Raw genomic sequence first — 23,390 nt, forward strand, 5'->3', positions numbered from 1 at the left:
AGGACAGACTTGGAAAGCCAGGCTGGGAAATACACACAATACACACCGGGCTCGTGGCCCAAACCATCTCCCTGCTGCAACCAAACAGTAAAGAAAGCTCAACAATGCTGCAAAAATGTGCACATTCACTTGTGAATTTAATATGCAAGCTGAAGTCTTTTTTATTTTTAAACCCTTCACCGTATGCTCCCACTTCCAAATCAACAGAACAACTTCAGATTCTCTTAAATACAGTGGGTTGCTTCACTTCTGCTCAAATGAACATCACTAACAAATATCCCACGTGCAGCTGCAATTAAATAAAACTGCACTGATAAATGATGTGCAAATGCCTGGGCTAGAGAAGGGTCTGCTGCAAAGTATCTGTCCTAGAAAGATGCACGAGACACCAGAGATGCAAAGGAGAACAAGAAGTGTGGGGAGAAGTGGGGCAGAAAAGAAGTTAGAATACCAGGAGATCTGTGGAAAATGCTGAATGATTGAAGTATGATACCTCCATAGGAATGGGAGTCAGAGCAGGGAAACAACACAAACCAACAGTCTGGGAGCCTGGAATGGAAAACCTGAGGGAAATCCAGATGAAATTGGAAGGACCACCCAGAGCAGAGACTGGACCTTCAGCTGTGGATCCTGGAGGGAGTGGAAAGGAAGGAACCCAAACCCCCACAAGTATGTGTTACAAGAGAGCAGAGCATGGCCAGTGAGAGGAGTTCCCCATGGAGAAGAGATGACCCTGTGATGAACAAGGGAGATTGCTGTTTCATTTCCTTGCCCTTACACCTGAGGCAAAGTACAGCCGAGGCTGCTGCAAATGAAACACTACAGAGAGGGTGGAAACACTTCTCACCTTACCCAGCTTGAAAGGCCACCTGAACCCAGCAAAGCAGCACGAAACACTCCCTCTGCATGGAGGGACACCAGGAGACTTCCAAGAACATCACCAGACTGAGGAGGGATGGAGGAACTGGAGAACAAGGAGGGCCCAGAGGAGAAATGCCCCCAGCCTGAGGGGCTCAGGGTGTGTGAGCACAGGGAGCAGCATCCCCACGTGGCCAGGGAGCAGCTATGGGGACTGCACTGCTCCTCAGATGCAGCATCAAATCTGAACACTACAGAAATCTTAATATTGCATTAAAAAGTGCTAAGAGATTAACTGAAGCAAAATATTATCCAATTCAACTTGGGTAGTCCATTAATGTCTCCTATACCCATGGAATTGTAAACTGCTCTTATATTTAATTAATCTATTTGGATAATTTTAAGCTAACAATTAATTAAATGATCCACTGCTAGGGAATAATAGGCTTAAGAATTCAAAAAAGCAAACAATAACCTTAAACCCAAAATTTCTTTAAGTTCTAAAGGTTTTTCTAGTTTTGAGAAAACTGGTACAACACAGATTCTTTTTAAAAAATCATTGCTTGTTTAAAATATTTATGTCACATTTCATATTGCATTGATTTTGCAATAAAATCTTTTTATGCCTTATATCCTTCCTGAGCATTACTGAATTTTGTAATGTACTAAATATTTTAATAAATTATTTTCATCAGTTCTTTAAAAGAATATTCTATGCCCAAAAAAAATCTGGACATAATTTGCTTAAGAGAATGACTTTAAATTGCCTGAATTTAGTTTTATCTCTACTTTTCTAATTCTACTTGTATTCCAATACAACTTTATAGCACTAGATTATCCATTTGTTCGGTGTTTCAGAAATCCACCAGCTCTCTCTGAGCAATTCTAAAGCCTGAATTAGGGGAGGGTTTTTCTCCCAAAGACGCCTGTCCCTGTCTGAGGGTCAGCAGGGGAACAGGGCCATACAAAATAACATCATTTCATTGAAGGTAACTGATTGTTCTCAGGAAAACGCTGTTTTAAACAAACAAACAAACAAAAAAAAACCCAACATGCATATCCACAATCCTGGAAACGGGAAGAGCAGGAGATAAATAACATTTCCTAAGCATATTGAGGCCTGCTAGCATTTAAATATTTTAAACGTACAAAATATGTGCACAGATGGGCAACTTTTCTCCTTGCATTACTAAAAACATATTTCAAGATAAAGCTCAAAATCCCTGAATTTTTTAAACCTAATTGTGACTCTGTTTCTTAGAATTCACACCCCAAGGCCAAAGCTTTCCTGCCACCAGTCCTTCAAATCTGATTTGGACATTACACGGGAGGAGGCTCCAAGCCTCCCTGAGGTCTCACTCCTTTTACAACACACGCAGAGGCAGCAGATAATGGGCCTGTGCTGAATTCCGGGCTCTGCTCAGCTCCTCCTGGGACACAGGCCTAGCAGATGTGATAAAAACTGTGGCAGAGAAGTAGCTCTAGTTTTTGCCTTAATGACAACTTCAACCTCTCAACTCATAGAACAAAAGAACAGGAACGACTATTACTTTTCTGCAGTAGAAAAAAAAAGCTGAAAGTAAAGCTGAACTAAATATTTAAGCAGTTTTTCAAAGAGATCTCCTCAACAAATGTCTTTAAAATCCCTTCAGTAAAAGCAGAGATTTAGTTTCATTCTGAGAGAAATAGATTTTAGCTAAAAAAAAAAAAAATCTACAGCTACTGTTGTACTGTTGAATAATTGTTCCAGTCTTAAATCACAAATAATTGAAAAATTATACTAACAGGCATTAAAAAAATCAGGTCCAATTATGTGCATAAACAGTGATCAATTGGTAAAGGTAAGAAGTGTCAATAGCAGAGAGCTGGAACACTGATTCAATTAAATGTATTTTAAACATTTAATTACTAAAACCGAGGAGTATTTTCCCTTGCAGATTTAGCAGAAACGAAGTGAGAACTATTAGCTGTGAAAAGATAATCACATCCTGCTCAGCCCATAAGTTGCACAGGTACACTGCACCAAAACCAAAGCTTTAAATCTACCCTTGGGTTAGCATTTGTTAAATATTATAATTCTGGCTTAAGATGAGTGGCCTTTTCAGCCCTCGTCTCCATCGGTCTATTCAGCTCCGAGCACATACCCACTTAATCAGCAATCATTGTTCTCTGAGGCAGGACTTTGTTGTCAAGACAAGCACTGAAACCTTTAAAATATTTCAGAACTGGCATAAGAAAAAAGTGATCTTTGTCAAACAAGGACAAATTTATGCAAATCTTTTATAAACATTCACAAACATTTATTTAGCTTTTGAAATGTTGGCCTCATTTGAGAGCATGAAAATGAGGGGGAAGTAGGAAGATGCAAAGGACAGCTTAGAGGCTGGCACACTACATAAATATTCAGAAGGAAGATTATAGGATTCATGTTAGGCTGTCTTAGGTTTCTCCAAAGTCCACATAGAATACCAAAGAACAAAACTAACGAGAAGTAGAGCAGATGTTAGACAATGCAGCAGCCCTCTTTTCCACACTCACTTGGCTATACTTCGATGCTTTCATTTTTTCTTTCAATATGGTCAGGTCATTCAAGGATTCTCCTATAGACTCTGTATTGTGGCTACAGCGCTATAAGCTGGACCTCTGTCAGCTTTCCAAAAGTTCCTGATGAAAAGGCATTATGCAAATTGTACCTCTCTTACTCTCTTTTCAGGAAAAAAAGCCTCCAGTATGCAGTCATTGGAGTATTGGAAGTCCCAGCCTTCATTTCTGTATGGTTGTGTTTGCCTTAGGGCCATGCTGCTTGTTTTGACAGTGGATCCCCCCAGATAGTTGGGATTAGTCGAGCTTGTTTAGATAAACTTGAAATCAAGGCCTTCTCTAGGTAGACAGCTAGATGTAGCTACTGAGTTTCCAGCTGCCTTCTGCTTTCATCCCAAAACAACTGCAGATTCACAGCAGAGATCACAGCCACAGGCTATGTCACATACATAAGTACAAAATTAAAGGCTGCTAAAAGAAGCCTTTGTAAGTCTTAGTGCTAAAATAAGGAATCTGTACTGCATAGTTTAAACAAATTATTGAAGAAGCACCAATAAAGGTCTGCAGCAGAGAGTTAACAAGATGTGTGTGAAAGAAATGCTCTGTTTACATAACTGGGCAGGATCAGGCTTTGCTAATCACCACTGCCCCATCCACTGTGCAGCCTCCCCAGAATCCAGGCAAGGAAATACCTGGAAGCACTGTCTGCTGCAGCACCCAAAAAAGAGCTCTGTTCATCAAATATCAACTTTATCATCACAGGAGACTATTGTGGCAGCTTGGACTTTCAGTCATGTACACAACCAGATTTCATCTTTGCTACACTCAGATAATGCAAACCACAGGAGTTCATTCTCACAAATATAATATGTTACAAGAGAAGGGCCAGAGCTCCAAACTGGAATTAAAACCTAAAATCAAAACCTGCCCATGTAACTTACACCTTTATAAATCTGCACTGTAGTTCAGTCCCAACAGGAGATTCATTTTTCATAAAGTAGGAAAAAACCCACAAACAGTTTTGTCTTTTAAAAAGACCGCAATCTCTTCTAGCTGGGTGCAAATTTTCATATACACTTCTGCCACATCCAGGCACAACAGATGGGAAACTGAATGAAAGGAAAAATTAATCCCTAGGATGTTATCAACAAACAACCAGCAAAAAAAAAAAAAAAAAAAAAAAAAAAAAAAAAGAAAGAAAGAAAAGAGAAAAAACAAAAACAAATAAATAATTTAGTTCAACAAATAGTAAATATCATTAAAAACCAACTCCCATCTCTTGCCCAAGAAAAAGAATGTACAGAAACTTGCAATGTTGGAACACTTTAGAGCCAAGAGCAGGATTTTGTGTCTAAGAGGACAAGGTAAGGATTCACCAACCTCTGCCTCTGTGCACAGGAGCTCTCTGGAATCACATTTCTGCCATTTCCATATTAGAGAAATTCTACCATCTCTCACTGCAAAACCAAGTAATTTCACTGAAAAGGTCTTTCATAGAAACTCAAAGCATTAAAAACTGTGTGAGATGAACATTAGACTTCAATTTCTTCCTGCACTGGTTACCAAAGAGAATCCTGAATTCCCTTTGTCATTTCCTACCATAATTCCCCATCAGCAACACCCTCAGCAGAAATAAGCCCTGCACTGGTAATCCAAACCAACAACTGAGCTCATTCCTGAGTCCTGAGGGAACCAGTCCCACCAGTGCCAGCAGACTTAGAGGAAAACAGAACAACACTTTGAGAGTTGTTACCTGAAAATGAAATCTGCCTGCTAAGGATGCACTGTCCCAGCACTGTCAAGCAGCAGCAGCTGTACAACCCCTGGATTCACCCCCTCAAAGGTGCCCAAGTGCTGTGCCCAAGATGCTCCTCCCTGCTGAGGAACGGGTTTGAAGCTGCCCCTAACAAAGTGGTTACCACCTCCCTCACCCAGGTGGTATCTGCCTGCTGCAGAGAGGAAGTGTAACCAAACTGAGCAAGCATCCCAAAGGGGGCAACAGCTGCCCAAATTTGAAACTTCCCAAGGCCCTGTTTCCCAGGCTCGTGTTCCCATCACACCGGTTTGAGAATTCCCTAAAGAACAAAGACTAAAATGATGAGTATGATGAGGACACTCTTGCCCACAGGCCAAAAAGAACTTCTCTAACATTTTGCAGAGATGAGATGGAGTCAGTGATCACTTCAGACAACTGAAGGTTATAAGAGGATAAAGCTTTTTAAATTGATCAGCATTTCTACAACTTTCATATTTTCAAATACGAGAATATGTTAGGGAGAATTGTGGTCAAAACCTGAGAGCTATAACAACATTCTTTAGCCCTGGAAAGTGGTTTTTACTTCAAGAAAGGAGAGCTGATATGACCAAACAGAATCTGAAGTTTTCCAAGTGAAAGCAAAGAACTTCAGACTCCCCTGGTTTAACAAGGGTCATGCCCAGCTTGTCCCTGTGACATGCCATCAGTTCCATGCTGCTGTCCAGACACAGTTGAAGGATGGGGTGTGTGAATACCAAGGAGTGTCACCTATCATCACCAACAAACCTCCTCTGCAAGGGACAGCACTTCTCACTTGCTGTCCATGCAAACACCACCAGCAGCCAGAGCAAGGAAGGGTTTCATGTGCAGAGATGAGCTGGCTGTACCTCAACCTGCCCAAACCCCCACTGGCAGGACCTTGACTGGTATTTCATACTCTCCTTACACAAAACAAAGATGCTTTCTACATATCACAAGTCTCTAAAGAATAATTTTGAAGTAGTTTATGAATCAATCAAGAGCACCAGTATAAACCTGAATGGCTCAGGACCTGGTACAAGACAACTTCCAAAACTCTTTTGCTACTGACTACCTCACCAAACCCAAGTAGAATAATACTGCTGAAGCATCTCTCATTTTAAAGAAACCCAGCTTTACCTGCAGTGAATATTTTATACCTTTATCAATAAATTTAAACCAAAGTGATAATGATTACTCACTCTAGGCCTGATCCCACAACCTTTACTCACACAAGCAGTCCCACAGGATTTTAATATCACCACCTCAACGAATAAGGGTTTGCAGGACAGGCTTTAAATTATTCATATATTCACAGATTTTTAAGACCAGAAGGGACCATTATGATCATCTAGTCTGACCTCTTGTATAACAAAGGCCATACGACTGTAGCCAGTAATATTTGCACTCGCTGAATCATCTGTAGTAAAATCAAATTGTGTTTAGCAAACTTCCAATATCTATTAAAATTTTTCACTAAAGAGAACTGAGATGGTTTAGAAAGTGGCTTGGCCATATTTCCTCACAGTTGAACACAATTATTCCTCTATTTCTATTCAGAATTCTTCTGACTTCTGGACACTGGCTTTTGGTGTGGTTTTCACAGACAGACTCCAGAGTCCAACACTACCTCAGGTAATGTCAGGCCAAAATCAAGGAACCTCCTGTGCTCCTTCCATACATTAATTGCCAGTTAATTACTATTTGCTTTCTGCACTTTTACCACTTCTGCCCTGCACCATGACTTCTGAGATATCATAAGTTAATAGACATTCAATTAATGCTATCAATGATGCACAAACAGGAAACCAAACATTTCCACCTCAGCTCTTTCCCAGATAGGATCATGCGCAGCAGCTACTTCAACCACAGGCTTAAAAACAAAAAACACCAGAACCACTTTCCTACATTTTCTCAATTACTAACAGCTCAGCCTTTCCCACCCTTCATCTGCTCCCAAAAGGACAGCTCTTTTTTTTTTTTTAAGACAGCTTTTATCATACTGTGTATGCAACCTGTAAGGTAAAAAGTTTATCCTCAGACGATGTGCAATTCAGAAATATCCAAGTGGATTATAATCACCCCTGTACAAGCAGCTCGGGCCCTCAGTGCACACAGACTTTCTAGGACAGGGAGTTTATGCTCCATTAGTGGCCAGCACTGTGTAAAGGCTCTCCAATCACACAACTCTCAATGACACAAAGAAAGTGCTTTTTATTTTTCCCCGTGTGCAATGTTTGCACAATGCTCATAGACCCTGTACAAGAAAGACCATTAGTTTCTAAATAAAGACTGCTGTAAAGTTTTATAGTTTATCTATAAGTGTATAAAGATTGCTGGTTTCGTTATAAACTCTGTTTCGATGTCAGTGGAAAGAAAAATTACCAGCAGAATAGAAGTAGCAATCTGCATAAGTACCAGCTTGCAAGCACGCATACCTCAGTCATTCCTGGAGTAATTAACTGAACATACAATAGTTCATCAAATTACAGACAAGCCATCATACCACTGAGAGCAGCTCACAAACTGCAACCATCACAACAGCATTTCTCCTTTCCTTTTCAGATGAGCTATAGAGATTAAAACAGTCAGCAACCAAATGATGCACTACTCGAAATAAAGTATTTTGAAATGTACTGCATTTTCCAAGGTTGTGTAATTCCTCCTACACCTTCCATTGATTGTTTTACTACTTTCCATAACCATATATTTACACAACAACTATTTGCTGTATTGTTTCTGATAGAAGTTTGTATCTTTGCTGCACTTCCTTATCTTTAAATTAACCCATGAGAGCTGTTCATCTTGGGATTAATCTTCAAAACAGTGGCCAGCCAAAATTCATGTGGTGACCTGCCATGGATGGTATTTACAACATCCCAACAGCACAGGATTCCACCTAAAACCATTAACTCCATTACTAACTTTTTATTAGGAAGCCAAACCAGAAAATGCAGATACAGAAGGATTTTTCTGGTTTTTGAAAGGATACTCCTATCTACAGTGACTGCATTTTATAAAGAAAAACTAAGGGTTCTCATCTGGTTTAAATTCTGAGGTCATGACGAAAATCCAGCACTGGAAAACTGTTGCTTATAATACCAACAATTACTGATTTCATGCTAGGTAAAACCACAAACACATACGTATACATTTTGTTCTTAAAAACTATTATAAAACAGTCCTACAAGTTAAAACAGTCTCATATTTTAAAATGTATCTCAAGACTACTCCAGTGTCCCTCCTGCCACTCAAAAAGCCCCATTTTACCCATTTCAAGAGGCCTGGAGCAATCATTAGCATTTTCTCCCCTCGGTAAGGCTCCTCAGTTACCTTGTCTATGACATTTTCTATAAAATATTCCCTTATACAGTTATTTAACAGATTTAAACCGTAGATGTCATTGTGGTCTGAACATGTCAAAGACAACTTGAGGGGAAAAAATCAGGACACGCAGAATTCACTTTGTCAGTAATTACAATCAAAATTCCTGCAATGTGGCTGGCCTGCTCATTACTTCCTGACTTTGTATCAAACCCCTTATTTACATTTCAGATTACACTCTTCATGAAACAGTAAGATCTATCAGAGCTGAGAGGACTGAAATAATGAGGGAGAAATATTTTAATAAAACGTGTTGGGTCTGCATTACTTCCGTGTCAGAAAGAAAGGTTTCTTCTGTAGCCATGGATCATTTATTCTGTCTCTAAATGAGAAGCAAAAGATGAAACTGATGAACTTTTACTGCCCATTTGTCTTTAGCAGACAATTAAGACAGAAGATCAAAATGGATTATCATACCACGCAGACAACTGGCCCAACAGTAATACATCTCCGGGACCACAGATTTGTAACTCTCTTTTATCCCTCCCCTTTCTTCTTACTCCTTTTTCCTCTCTAAAGGCAATGCTGGCTTTGTGGCTCAAGGGGAGCCAAAAGGCTGGTCATCATTATTCAGTCACAGATGTCAATCTAACCTCCCTTTTTTCTCAGTTTCTAAAGCAGTGAGGCACAATAATTTGTGACAGATTCTTTTACTGTAAGGTACAAAGAACACACAGAATAAAACATCTAGCAGCAGCGAGGGTCTCTGATCAGATGTGCTGGTACATGGGAAATACAGTGTATGTAAAAACAAGCACTGAGAGTTTAGATGAATAAAAAAAAACTTGAGGTGTTTTTCCTTTTTTTTTTCTTACTAATAAGTGCTTTACCTTGTGTTGATTTAACTCAAATATTCCTTCTGGATTAAATCATAAATGTTTGATTGCTAGAAACAATTTTTGCCTGCACTAACATGCAGATCATCTCTCTCCTTTGCATACAGAATACACACAGAAAAATCAAGGGGTTTCTACCATGGATTTTCATCTGCAGTGACTTGGCACTTCCACTTTTTTTTTTTCTTCCAAAGAATAATAAACCAGAAGTTTTAAGAAATAAACCTAACTTGACTGATTTGCAACTTCTGTATTTCCATAGCTCTAAATCAATAAGGACAAACATGGATGCAGCTCTTCCTCTCTGGCTTACTTGAATGTTCACAAGTAAGTGATTTTTCAAATCTAAATCTGTCAGCTCTGGACATGTTCTCCTCTTTAAGAACATCGAGCTACCAGGATCAGAAAATATTCCTTCCGTGCATCAACAGGAAAAACGTCTTTGAAATCTACTCAGATTTGACAAGTTCAGCCTTGTTTCTTTTGCCTTCCCTGTAAGTTCGCATGTGCAAAATATCTGACAGAGTAAAACCCCACCCCAAAACCACACAAACAGAGCTCTGTGTTTTCAGGGGGTCTGACATCAGTGTTTGGAAATTCTGACTAGAACTGGGTGAACATCTTACGGATTTTTATGAGCCTCTGGCTCCTCTGAGTTTCATTCAGTCTTGCATATTCATAGCAATATAACACAAGTCTAACCATTTCCAGCAGAAGAAAGGGGATTGTTAGGAATTTTATAAAGTCAGTTGTATGACAAGGCTCTCCTGTAACACCTTGATCCTGGACACAAGTAACTGTCCCAGCTCTGATGGACCATGTGTTCACTCGTGATTAACCTGAGACACAGCACTGCTGAAGAGCAGCGAGTCCTCATGGAAATCCAAACTCAGAGAGCTGTTTATTAACATCCTACAGACCTACACTGGCAATAAGGATGCAGTCCTCCAAAAGCTTTAGTTCCATGCTATACTCCATGTGTACAGCAAGCCCTAACAATGAACTACAGTGAAAAGCAGTCAGGTAGTTCAATAGGTGCTTTGAAAAAAGTACTATTACCACAAAACCACCCAGAAGGCCTGGTCAAGGTCCCACTGCACACAGGGATTACAGCCAAATATGAAACCATTAGTCTTGGCTGTGGTGAGCCGGCACAGCTAACAATTTGTTAAATGCTTTAGTCTAAATGCCACAAAATTTCATGTTGTGTGAAAACATAATTAGAGAGAAAGGATCTGAGCTAATATAGCTGTGCTGACCCTAACCTGATATCACCCAATATCAGAGACTCACTGAGACCAAATTCATTGTTCTGTTAACCAGCTCCACCATGCCATAGCTTCAGCACCTCAAAGGATTGGAGGTGCAGGAGCTCACCCACAGCAGGCCCAGCCCAGGGCTGAGCCTGGCACCAGCTCTGGACACCCAGAGCAGTCCCTTGCCCGAGCCCAGGCCATTCCCCATGGCACGGGCAAGGACAAGGCAATCTGGAGGTGTTAATTCCCCAGTCAGCTAGAGATGCTGTGAAAAATTCCCAACTCAATCTGTGTTTAAACCAAATGATAAATCCCTGTGTGTTCTACCCGCACGTTTGGGCTTTTATACCATCTTTTTGAAGCAGACTAGAGACTGCATGATCAGGCAAGAATTTAAAAAATCTGCTGTAGTGCCAGGTGCCCAGTTAAACACAGCTATAAACCTCAGACAATGCAGAGAGCTCTGCCAAATGAACTGCGGCTCTGGCACCTAAAGGCAAAAAGTGAAATTTATTAATCAATTTTCCTTCTCGCTCTCATGTTCGCTTGTAAAAATGAGGTTGTAAACCAATCTTATGAGATCCAAATTCTTCCGTTTTCTGCTTTATGTGTAAAAATGTTTTTATCCTTCTGCTTCTAATTACAGCTTCTTTTTCTTTCTAAGAATGCATTTATCTCTTTCAGTAAAAAGAGCAGCAATAATATGTTGAACAACCCTGAAATAAATTTTGTCATGTAAAAAATTAATTACGCATTCCAAACCTGGTCACTGTAGCCCTCTGGGAATTGCCTCCGCACCTCAGGATCTGTAAATAATTGACAGATAATATTAATTGGCTTTGGATTAGTGAGCAAGCAGAGAATCACACATTAATATTTGATCAGAAGATGATAGCAACCCTGGCAGGGGATCCAAGGAGGGCAGCTGAGGCTGCTGTGCTGATAAGAGCAGGGAAGGACTTTTCAAGGCTCTCCCTTTACCCTCCTCCAGACAGAAAAAAGCTGTACATAAAACACACACAAAACACACGAAACCAAAAATGTCTGTGTGTACATACACGCACACATATATATAGATATATATATAAATATAAATTACTTTTTAAGAGAAGCCCTGGTGCTAGACTGAACTTCAGGCTGGTACTTGGGCTACATCTTTCCAGCTGCAATTTGCCACCTGGGCTTATCTCCAGGAAATGGTTACCCAATGCACCTCATTTTGGTTAAAATCAGACAGCCAGTTTTGCCACCTCCAGGCACTCTGCTGATTTATCTCCATAGACAGTTTTCAGTGATACTAGATTACAAATCCCTCAAAATTACATTACTTATGTTAAGGTATGCTCCCTACAAACCCAAAAATATTTATCTAGAATTTGAAAGAGGCAATTAACACAGCTCTGGAACCTTTCTCATCAGGAAAACAAGTATGAACACTTCAGAGTAGCAAGCATTCAAGACTGATGCAACGTCCTTACTCCTTTGGCTGTCAGAATAAATAATACGGTAGTATTCCCTGAGAAGTTATCTTAAATTTAATTAGAGATGTTCATAAAACAACAGAATATCACGATTGAAATTATTTATATGACAACCTATTTAAAACAGATCTCTTCAAAGCCATCCGTTTTTCAAAGGAATACATCGGAGAAGGCCACATTCCATTCTACAAAGATAATTTTTTAATTACAAACACCAAACCATGTAACAACCAAGCAAGAGTTCAAAACCAAGTTCAATGCAGGAGCAAATGAACAGCATTGTGGCAGCACTGCCCTTCGGTGCCAGGCTGGGTTTGGTGCTGCAGACACGGCCCCAGGCTGGGGCACACCCAGCTCAGCAGTGAGGGGTGGCACGGGTGGCACGGGCACCTCCCCTGCTGTGCCACAGGTGCCAGCCCAGAGTCCCCAGAGCAGCGTTCCCCGAGTGAGGAGCTGGGCCATGGCAGCTCTGCTGCCAGCAGGTGCAAACTCCTTCTCAAGGTGTACTTTGTTCACATGAGAAATCCAACAGCCAAGGCCTTTATAAACTTTCCAGCCTTACATTTTCCAGACAATCATATGCTTGGTCTTAACATTTCCCTGTGATATATAATCAGTATATCAAACTGTACATGCACACATCAGCAAACTCATCTACATTACCACAGCAAACCAGAAACAGAGAGCAAGGGATCTCCTTTTAAAGCCTTACTTTGAAAGTGAGCAAAGTGTCCAAACACACAAAAAGATGTGACCAGTTGTGCTGGCATGGGCCCCTCTGCACACAGCTAGCAATTAACAGGACAGTACAGCTTCACACTTCAGCACAGCAAGTACAGCATCAGTGGTAAAAGAAACTATGCCACACCTATTAAGATGCATATTTTTAAATAATTTTAAAATTAATTAATGGAGGGCAAGAGTTCAGAATTCCCCAAAAAAAACCCCACCCAAATCAATGAAAGAAACAAATTTGTATTGCTGCAGACATTTGTAATGGTGTCTGAACGTGAAACCTACATGTCCCCCCCCTTCTATTGATCCATTGCTCTCAAACTTAATATAAATATATATACACATACTGCCACACATAACATTTTATCATTTACCATTATCGTAGGGAAATGAGGAACTCAATTTGACATAAATCCAAAGCGTGTTTGCTCTAAACACATTCGTCCATAGATGGCAAACTACATTCTCATTCTTGAAAAATGCAACAAAATAGATTAGTCATACAAAGTAATTGTGTGTGTGTGTGTGTGTGTGTGTGTGTGTGTGTGTGTGTAAACATGCATTCTTCCTGTTCTCTTAGCATCTTGAAAGCCCTTCTGCGTTCCTGGAGCTCCCTGCCATGAAGGACAGCCCAGTGTATTTCAATGAGGCCTGAGAGCCCCATCTGAGCTCCTGGTGCAGGGGCAGAGGTCTGAGCAGGGCTGGGGGAGATTCCAGAGCTCAGGGCAGCTGAACTCACCCTGAGCAAACCCATCCCTGCTCCTGCCTCGATGGTCCCACCTGAGGGAACTGCCCTGCCTGCCACCTACCCGTGGGACACGGACACAGCTTGTCCTCAGGCCAAACACTGCTATCATAACTACTCAGAGCAGTCTCTCCCCTGAAGGAATAAGCACAAGTCGCCCAAAAATCACAACAGACATGATATCCAAGTTATTCTGAACAAGAGAAAACAAACAGATACAGGCCAAGCCAGCACCCAGGACTCAGCTTCAATCAGCACCACGAGTATCAGTGAAAACTGTTCCAGCACTCGTGTGAAATATTTGGCAAACACATGAACAAAACTGACTGTCAACTCTGCCTGTAAAACTAAAGTAGCTTGGGGAACTTCAAACACTTTTACTCGCAGTAATTTGTTTTGCACAGTGCATGCAAACAGTTAGATGCAGCTCCATTGTAGTTGTAGACAGTAAGAAAGCCCTTTGCAACTCAAAACAGGGAACGCTGTTATTCCAGGTACTTAACAGGCTTTCGAGTGAAATGATGCAAAGTAAACACATGTAAAATACTGTTTTCAAGTTCAGGAGAGTGGAATCTATTTGCTGACATCAGAACAAGGGAAGAGCCAGGCTGAAATCCCAACCAACCTCTTGCCCAGCTACAGCAAAGCACTGAGCTGAAGCCTTGCAGTCACATTTAACTTAACAGAGCTCTGAGAGCTCGGCTTGAGAGCAGGAGCAGACCTTGCAAACCAGGAACAAACACAGTGCAGGTTAACCCCCAAAAGGAAAAAGTCACAGGAATTATGGAGATGCTTCTCAAACTAATCTTGTCCAGACCCCAAAACAAGAATTCAGGTTGTGCTACATGCTGAACTTTTCTGTTGTTGGTAACCTAGTATCTCCTGTTTATCTTCCATTACAACTGGTTTTGTAGTGTCAGCTCACAAAGATGACAAGACCCACACAGTTTATGCCTAAAGCAAGTGCTCACAAACTTCCCTGGAAAACAGCCATCCATAAATATAAATACATGCTGAAATACAGCACTGGAAACTGTAAGTTGCAAGTGTAAAGCAGAAAGAATACAAGCAATAACATTCCAAAATAAAGCTAAAATACACCATCCCATCTGCAATCTTCCCTTCTTGTAGGGGCACAAGTGCAAAGAAATACACATATGTCACAAACTTAAACTGCTGGTACCAAGGAAAAAGTCGATTTTATTCCTAATGCTTACAGTCAGGTTTAAAAAGCTTGTTACCCAATGGCACGTAGTATCAATTTCCTAAGATCCATGAGTGATTTCAGTGAAGCCAGTGTGGGCTCACTTCCCAAGCTGACAAGCACCATTGGCAGCTCTCTTCCCACAGCATACAGCTCCCTACAAAGCAGCTGCTGCCACAAAATCTCAGCTGGCCAAAGACCAGGAGCTCCAGCTCCGTTGCTGCTCACTAGGGACAGCCTGTGCCAGGGAGGACAGGGCTGGAAATCCCCATACGAAATAGGTTCTGTGGCTATTTCTGCAGCAGTTTCCCTCACAACTATTTCAAGAGGTGCTTGTGAGGGAACAGCCTGAGCCACCTCCCAGTGGAACAAGGTGGGGGTTATTCTGGAGAGGGTGAGCAGAGCCAGTGCTCATTCTCGGGGACAGAGAGCCAGGCCTTTCTGCACGGGCGCTGCAGCACTCACAGACCCAGCCAGGGGTAGCACCCAGCACACATCCCACACTGGGGCAGTGCATTCTCATGGCCAGCACATCCACATCTCCCCTCTGGAAGAGGAGATTCCACATCTCATCTGTGCACGTTACCTAGAGCACTGCATTCACTACTCAAACATATTCAAGCTATTATTTTAGTATTTCATTAAATATGTGAATGTTTCCAAGTTCTAAAAGCTATCCCTGCCTCTCCATACAGGATCTTGTTTAACAAAAAACCAAGTACAGCAGAATATTGAAATTAGCTGTGAACTGTATAATCCCATTGTTCAATTTCATGGCATTTAAGACAGTACCTTCCCCTCCACACAAGTCTGGATGTTAATCCATGCTGGAACCTGATTTAATTTTCCAGATGACAGGATGGGAACATGTTACAATGGCATATTAGTGTAACTATGCTGCTCTTTTACTCACAACTTTTCTTACGTCATAAAGTGAGGAGTTATGCTTTTAAAAGACACATGCCTAATTACTTCTACAAATAGCACAGCAAACTGGTCTGTGTTTGAATTTTATAGAAATTATAAGACCACATAAGTTTTCAAAAAATTAACAGAACATACTTCCTAGAGTAAACCATGCAAACCCAATATAAACAAACTTGCTTTTTCTGATAAAAGTCAGCCAATTTAATCCATTATGGTTATGAACAAATAACTTCAATCCCAAATTGAAAAATATAGTGAAACTTGCTTCATTTTTTCTCCTAATTATTTACCTCATTCACTTCTTTAAGGTCCTTATAGCTGCAATCCCTCTAAAATGAACTGGAATTCCATTCAGAGTAACTTTTAATTTCTATACCCACTACACATTCTCACCCTTATGCAACACAACTAAAAAGCAATGCAAACTTCTTTCCAAACCTCTGCCAACTCCTTGGTGCCTGCACCCAGCTCAGCCGAACACTCCTGCTTGCCCCTAACCTGCTGCAGCTCAGCCTGCAGATCCCATCTCAGAGAGCAGGAAGCAGGGGAGGAGGGGAAAAGGCGGGGATGGGAGGAGAAAATGTGGGAAAGAAAAAACCTACACACACACCAGAAGACAGACATGAAACCTCAGAATAAGTTCTGGCATAAAATACATATGGAATAAAAATTTCCATTTTTATTTAATATGCAGCTTTAAGTCTTCAATCCTTTCTTTTTAAAGTGCACTTTATTCTAAAAGTGTGAAAGTCAGAAAATAACCAAGATGAAAAGAAAATTCCATAAGAAAGTCTTACACCCCATCCCACAGACCACTGCCAGCAGCACAGTGTGAGACTGATGTCACCCCAAGGTGTCACTGGGCACAGCGAGCACCCACAGCAGGCTCCATGCTCTAACACACACCCCAGGTGAGTCTATAATCACCCTCTTCACCTGGCACACCACAGTGCACACAAACACTCCACCCCAGGATCCAGGCTGGGCCTCAGTCTGTGGACACGGCCCTGCGGGGAGAGAAGAGCCAGGACTGGGGCCTCAGCACGAGGCCATGGACAGGCATGTCACAAAAAAGAGACGCCTAAGCTTGCCTTTCTCTCTTTAATAGAACATTTGGAATTCTGCCCTGCAAGTGCCAAATACCTCACTGGTAACATAAAAATGCTTTTCACAACAGTTTAATCTAGAAACATAAGGTTTGTAACTCAGACACAAAATGCTGTTCAGACTTCAGTAAAGTGATGTGAAAGCAGGAAAGACTGAGAGCAAAGGCAGTATAAAATATACATCATAGGAAACAGGAAGGAAGGGAAAAAAACAGAACAGATTAAGCAAATTACTATGATTTCCATAATTATTTCTATATTATTAACACATCAAGAGCCAGAGGGGCAGTGAAGAATAGAACTTTCCTTAGCAGTATTCAGCAACATCTTATATGCGTTTTTTAAAATATCCTTTAAAAAATTATTTTAAAAATCTCAAAAAAAGCAGGTTACATTACAGATTACCTTGCAGATTTTTACTTAAGGCAATATACAGCTCTCCAGAACGAGATGATGTAGAGGTAACAGCTCTAACAACACAAGAACTGGTGCAGGTTGTCAGAGTTATGTCCATACATGTGGGGTGCACACCAGGTTTCTGATGATGCCCTCACACCAGTTTCCAGTGCAGGCACAAGACCAGCAGCAGCTTTATGAGCCATTCAGAGTAAACATTAAATATGAGACTTTCACTATTTCTAGCAGACAAACCAACTTTCCATCTAAAGGGGTTTTGGTTCACTTTACAATCCTGTTACATAAACAAAACCAATGCTCACTTCTTGGATAAGAAGACAGGAGAAACACTCACTGCCTTTCACAAGCAGAAGAGTTTCCCCATCAGTTATTCAGTGTCATGTCAAGCTGTTGAAGTGCCCAGCTTGCCATGTGCAGAGCATTCAGTCAGACCCTCCCATAAGGCAACATGTTCCACCTTAACTGCTATTATCTACTCTCTTGGACTCTTATATGGAATGGGGCCAGGTTTAATCAAAACTTTACTAATTCTTTTAATGGAAGCTGGGAAACAGTTGTGGTGCAAGCAGTGTGTTCAAAATATGAAATACAATTGGGGCACTATGTCTCTATTAAATCCTTAAGTTCTTTTGTTTCATCCATACCAAGATACTGGTTTTACAAAACCCAGTTGTATAAGGGTACAGACTAATGTCTATTGCTGCCATTCTAAACTGCTAAGAGTAGTAGACATTGGAAAGCATGAGATGTCTTCAGTGATCAGCAAACTCAGAATTATTTCCTTACAAAGAAGAACAGGAAGCTTTCAGCCCAGATTAATTTTTAAACTGCTGATACTGACAGAACTAAAGCTAGAACTATAAGAAGGGGATGCATAGTATAGAGCTAAAACTAAAATAACAGAGATCAAAACCAGAAGACAAAATAAGTACTTATTTCCAGTCCTGTTTGTTACATGTTTCTCCCACCTTCATTTGAGGTCTTCAGATCTTTTCTCTGCACTGGTTAATGACTCTGGTGATACCTCGAGCCCACATTAAAGCACGGTTGATGAATCTTTTGAGTTTGCTGTACTGTGCACTTAAGGGGATATTTCTCTTGATAACCATCTGTTCTTCAACCAACCCAGAAATGCAGTATTCCTGCAAATCGAAGCCAAACTCCAGGAGTCCTGCAAACTGCAAATTTTGAATGGTTTGTATTTCAAATTCTTTTTTCCCCTGTAATTTTAGTCAGCAAATTATACGGCAGCTAAAACTTGCAAAAAAATATAATTAGGTAAAATTGTATTCCAATGGTCAAGAAATTCAGAAAGCCTGGCGTACAAAATGAAATACGAAGTGTTTTGAAACATTTTACAGGCTGCCTGTAATAATTATACAAAAGAGTTTAAATGCAGAAGTTGAATGGGAACATCTACTTTAAGCAGGCTTTTTTGGGGTTTAATAATTTTTTAATTTATTTGTGTTTGATCAGAGTATTTTTTTCTCATAACCTTTTTGACACTCTATAAATTTAATAGAGATGTGTTTTAAGGGCTCAGGCCATGAATACTGAATTTGTTTCTCTCCTGCCTCTTTGTATTTATATTCTGAGGCAGCAGAGTTGCCTGGTGACAGTCCCCCCACTTCCACAGCAGCTGGCAAGCCCTCCTTGTCCTGGGGATATGAAAGAATCAGTTAACTAATATTTCAGGCTCTGATTTAAATGTGACAGTCTGGAAGTGCCAATACCACGCAGAGCAGGATTTACAAGCTAAGGTTTTTCTAAAAGTCTCAGAAGCAATAAAGAAAGAAAACTAAAAAGACCTTTATCACATCTAGCTAACATGCAGCAAAAATTAATCCTGATTAATTAATTAATCCAAATTAGTGCATCATCTAGAGTTTAACAATACCAGACACAAGCAGTAATTGTCTAAATCTGTTAACTTAGATTCTCAAAATGCAAATTCTCAGGCTAAGACCAAAGCAACCAGAGCTTTGACAGCTTTACAGGAAACAGTCACCCCTTTAATATTTACAGGACATGTATTTCAGATGGCTTCTGAATGCCAATCTCAATGCCTGCTCAAGGGCCAAGCACATGCACCCAAACCCATTTCTCTAAGCTCACTTTGTACAGCAGCAAAAATAAAAGTTATATTTGATAGAATTAGAGCTTATAGCCAACTGAATTAATACCCAATTGTATTAATTCGCATACTAAGCATCTTCATTTTAAAAAATCCTTATTCAATTAATTTTACAAGAAATTTTTATGTAATGATACATTTTCTACTTTCCTGTGTCAACCAAATAACTTTTAACTTGGTTGTTGCTCTGAAAAAAAACCAGAATTAATATTTTAATTTCATATTGCTTTTTAGCAATAGTGTATTAAAAGGAACTTGTGTAAAACCTCAATGTGGCCATGGCAATCAATCAGCTGCATTACAAAACCTAAAGGAATTGCTAAGGAAAACAAACAGTATTTTCCAACACACTACCAGGCTTTTCACTAGCAGAAAATACTTGGAGTTTTATAAACATTTTCCAAGCTGTTTCATTGCTGTCATTTTTGGGTTTAGCTTTAGTGATAGGTTGACCATTTAAATTTGGTAATAATCTGTATTTTCTATGTCTTAGAGAACATTTTACAATCGTTTAACTTTTTAAAAATTTCTTTCCAAACTTCACCAACCACAATAACTTCAGATGGACATATTGTCAGAGAGGCACATAAAGCACTGCAGAAATACATTCATTGCAATATGGATGGCCACATATCAGGTTTCATCTGAACTGACTGGAAAAGGACATGGAACAGAAGTGTTGTAGCCAACCATAAGTTCTTGAAGTGTTGTACTAAGGAAGGAAAAACAACAACCCTTCTCTTGAGCAACTGGATAATTGCCTGAACTACAGAGAGAAACCTTCTTTGTTACACATGCAACAGTGAATACTGATTTCCAAGCCTGAAGCTATGTAAGTTTCTAATTCAAACTCTGACCCCACGTTCATCCTCTCAATATTGATAGTCTCCAACTGCTCCCAGTGCCCGTGTGCTGTGGTGCAGCAGTGCTCCCACACTGCTCTGTCACCCACTGGGGAACCTCAGCACAGCACCTGCACAGCTCAGAGAGCAGAGCTGCACCAGCAGCCTGATGGGGCTTGGGGGCTTCTGTTGGTGCACCTCTGCTTAGCTCAGGATGCTTCAGTGATCTGGATGGCACAAACAAAACATGCTTTGTGATGAGGCTTTAGTGATGATGCTTTAGTTCAGGATGCTTTAGAGATCCCTATGGCACTGAAACAAAACAACTCCATCAAAGGTGAATTGCTGAAAACCTCACTCTCCATTCCATTGGTCCCTGCAGTGGAGATGTCACCACAGATGCTTTTGGGCATGGGCAGTAGGACACAGCTCATCTGCCACACCATAAATCTGATTCACTCATGGCCTTACCAACAAAGGATAGCCAGACTTCATGAGCATTTCTGGGGAGCTGATTTCACAGTGGTGCTCTGCTTGCAGCTTTTCTAGTGTAGCCACACTTAGAGTTTCACCCTCACTGCACGGATAACCCCAGAAACCTGGGCCAAGAAACAGAACTGACCAAGAGTTTCCATGGTGACCAACACATTCCTGAGCTTTGCGGTGTTGCAAGTTCATATATTAAAAGATCATACATAAGAGAGAGCACTAATTATTTTATTGGGACACTTCAGAACCTGGCCTTGTACCCTTCAGTACTCAGCCTCACCTTTTTGTTTCAGCCTGAGCCATGCAATATGCCCATCTCAAACCACTACTGCTATTAGTGCTGCCCATGGTAAATGACATATGGCAAAACAGTAAAAGTCTGTAAGAACAGGTAAGCTGGAATTGAGTTTAAAAAACAAAACAAAACCAGAGATTGGTGAGCCTCATGTAAGGCTGCAGCATCACTGAGAGGTCTCATGAAAGCCTTCAAGCAAAGTATTAAGTGGGAGGAAAGTTTGTAAGAACGGGAAAAGCATCCAATATGCACCCCAAAAAAACATTTCCATGGAGTCAGAAATGTTGATGACAGAAGTTGAACTTCTTGAACACCATTCCAAACTTAGTGGGGGTGAGGGGAAGGAGGTCCTAACATGGAAAAATACATGTCATGGAGCTAATGACTGTGAGATGAAAGAAAACCAAAATCACTTCATGCTCAGCTGTTCAGAATGACTTCTCTCTTTTGGAGGAAAGTTCATTAACTGGACAGCATCAGAGCACAGCAGAGCCGTGGATATATCGACACTTGCAGGACTGACCTAGTTCATGGCTGCAGTGCTTTCAGTCACATTAGCAAAGCTCACTATGCTGTGTGCACTGCTGAAACAAAAGGAAGGTCTCTGTGAAAGTAAGTTTGGCACATTTAAAGCAGTGCTGTCGGCTTGAAGAAAAACTTGGTTTAGATAAAGAGGAGTTTGCTGATATTCAGCGCAGCTAGACAGGAAATCTATCATCTCGCTAAAAGAATTTAAAACATTTCTGCTACTGTAGAAAAGGCAAGGGTATCAAAAGGATTTTTAACCACAACAAATGTTTTCAGACACTTGATACTTCCAAGATGTATGAGAGCATACATCCAGCTACCAAAATGCTCCTGAGAGAGTGGAGCAGTCCAGTCTGAGCAGGAACGTTTCACAATCACGTCACAGCCCTGGAAATCAGGCGTATATAAACCCAGCAATTTCACTAATTTCCTTTCTCTTTCCCTTGCCCAGCTTTAAGAAACCACAAACTCCCAACTAAACTTTCAGCTCTTTTCCAAGCTCTGCAGATTCGTTTCAATCTGGTCACCCTCAGCAGCAGATTTACTGAAAACAATCTTTTTCCTTCACTACAATTCCAAAGGTAATCTAAAACTGCAACTTGAATCCACTTGTACAAACTGTCTCCACAGGCTGATGATCCAGGCTGTGCTGAGGTGCAGCTGGCCATTGACTCTGGGAGTGGGATGCTGGGGGAAACACTTCTCACAAATCTGACAAACTAGCAGGAAGCTCAAGAGCTGGGCAGCTCTTACCACGCACCAGCACACCTTGAGCAGTACCTGTTCTGTTCTCATTATCTTATTCTGTGTCTAACTGGGACTCTAATTTGCTCTCCAGCTGCTTTTTCCAGGTCTGAATTCACACTGCTCTTGTACTCTCATCAGAAGAAATTCAAGCACCAACAGGTCATTTCTAAGCACTCCCCTTTTTGCTAAACTCTTATTAGCACTACACCCAAACACCCTTTCTGAGAACAGAAATTAATGATATTTATCAAAATTTGCTCATTGAAAAATAAACATAAATCACTAACTCTAGTACCACAACATCAATGCTCCATGCCATGATTGTTCCACAGATGCTCCACAGCCTTTTCTTAAGTGACCTAACTAAGTTCTCTCCATCTTTTTATGCAAGTATGTATGTTTAATTTTTAAACATGAAAGATTAAATTAGAAGTTACCCACACAAACACAAGTCCTTTTAAAAAGGCTCTAAACACTGTATTTACATCTGCAAGTACTCACGTTGTTACTACAACCTTTATAACCGAGCTTAGGTTTGCTTCAAACAAAACAGGGTTCTCAGTGATAGAGGCCCAAGAAAAAGCCCTGCATACAGTTAGTCTACAAAGAATTAACTGGATTAATTAGCAAGGGATTTGAGAAGCAGCTTGGAGCTAGAAAACCAAAACACTAAATTGTTTAAATACTTTGGCATTGGATCAAGGTTTCTAGGCAGCCCTATGTTCCATTCTCTCCTTTTTTTTTTTGCTCGGTGTTTTAACACATTTAACCTGACGAGGTACTTTTTCATGAGATATGAATGACACTGTCAAAATACTAAAAAAGAAGATGTGAATTAAAAAATGCCACAAGCTGTTAGCAATTCTGCCAACATGTATGAGCCCAGGCAACATTAATTAAAAATCAATAGCTTAGGACATAAATAGCTTTTATCTCTGTTATAGTATATCTCTAACATAACTCTTTATTAAAGAAAAATAAAGAGGAAAAAAAAGCCAGTGTCTATGCTATTATACTGACTGAATTGACCACAACAAAGCAAAAGGAATAAGGCAAAAACCCTGAGCAAAGAAACCCTTATGAGAAAGGGA

The 23,390-nt window shown here is 40.4% G+C and overlaps 1 protein-coding gene across 7 annotated transcripts in view; it reads right to left on the reverse strand.

The window, feature by feature from the left end:
- DENND1A (DENN domain containing 1A) overlaps nt 1–23,390 on the reverse strand; it is a 147,183-nt gene that overhangs the window by 105,260 nt on the left and 18,533 nt on the right. For all 7 annotated transcript variants that reach the window (XM_063174438.1, XM_063174435.1, XM_063174437.1 and 4 more), the window contains exon 3: nt 11,412–11,455. In XM_063174438.1, coding sequence (XP_063030508.1) covers nt 11,412–11,455 — 44 coding nt within the window. The remainder of the gene's footprint in view (nt 1–11,411; nt 11,456–23,390) is intronic.

Source organism: Melospiza melodia, chromosome 22 (assembly GCF_035770615.1).
Source record: "Melospiza melodia melodia isolate bMelMel2 chromosome 22, bMelMel2.pri, whole genome shotgun sequence".
NCBI lineage: Eukaryota > Metazoa > Chordata > Aves > Passeriformes > Passerellidae > Melospiza > Melospiza melodia.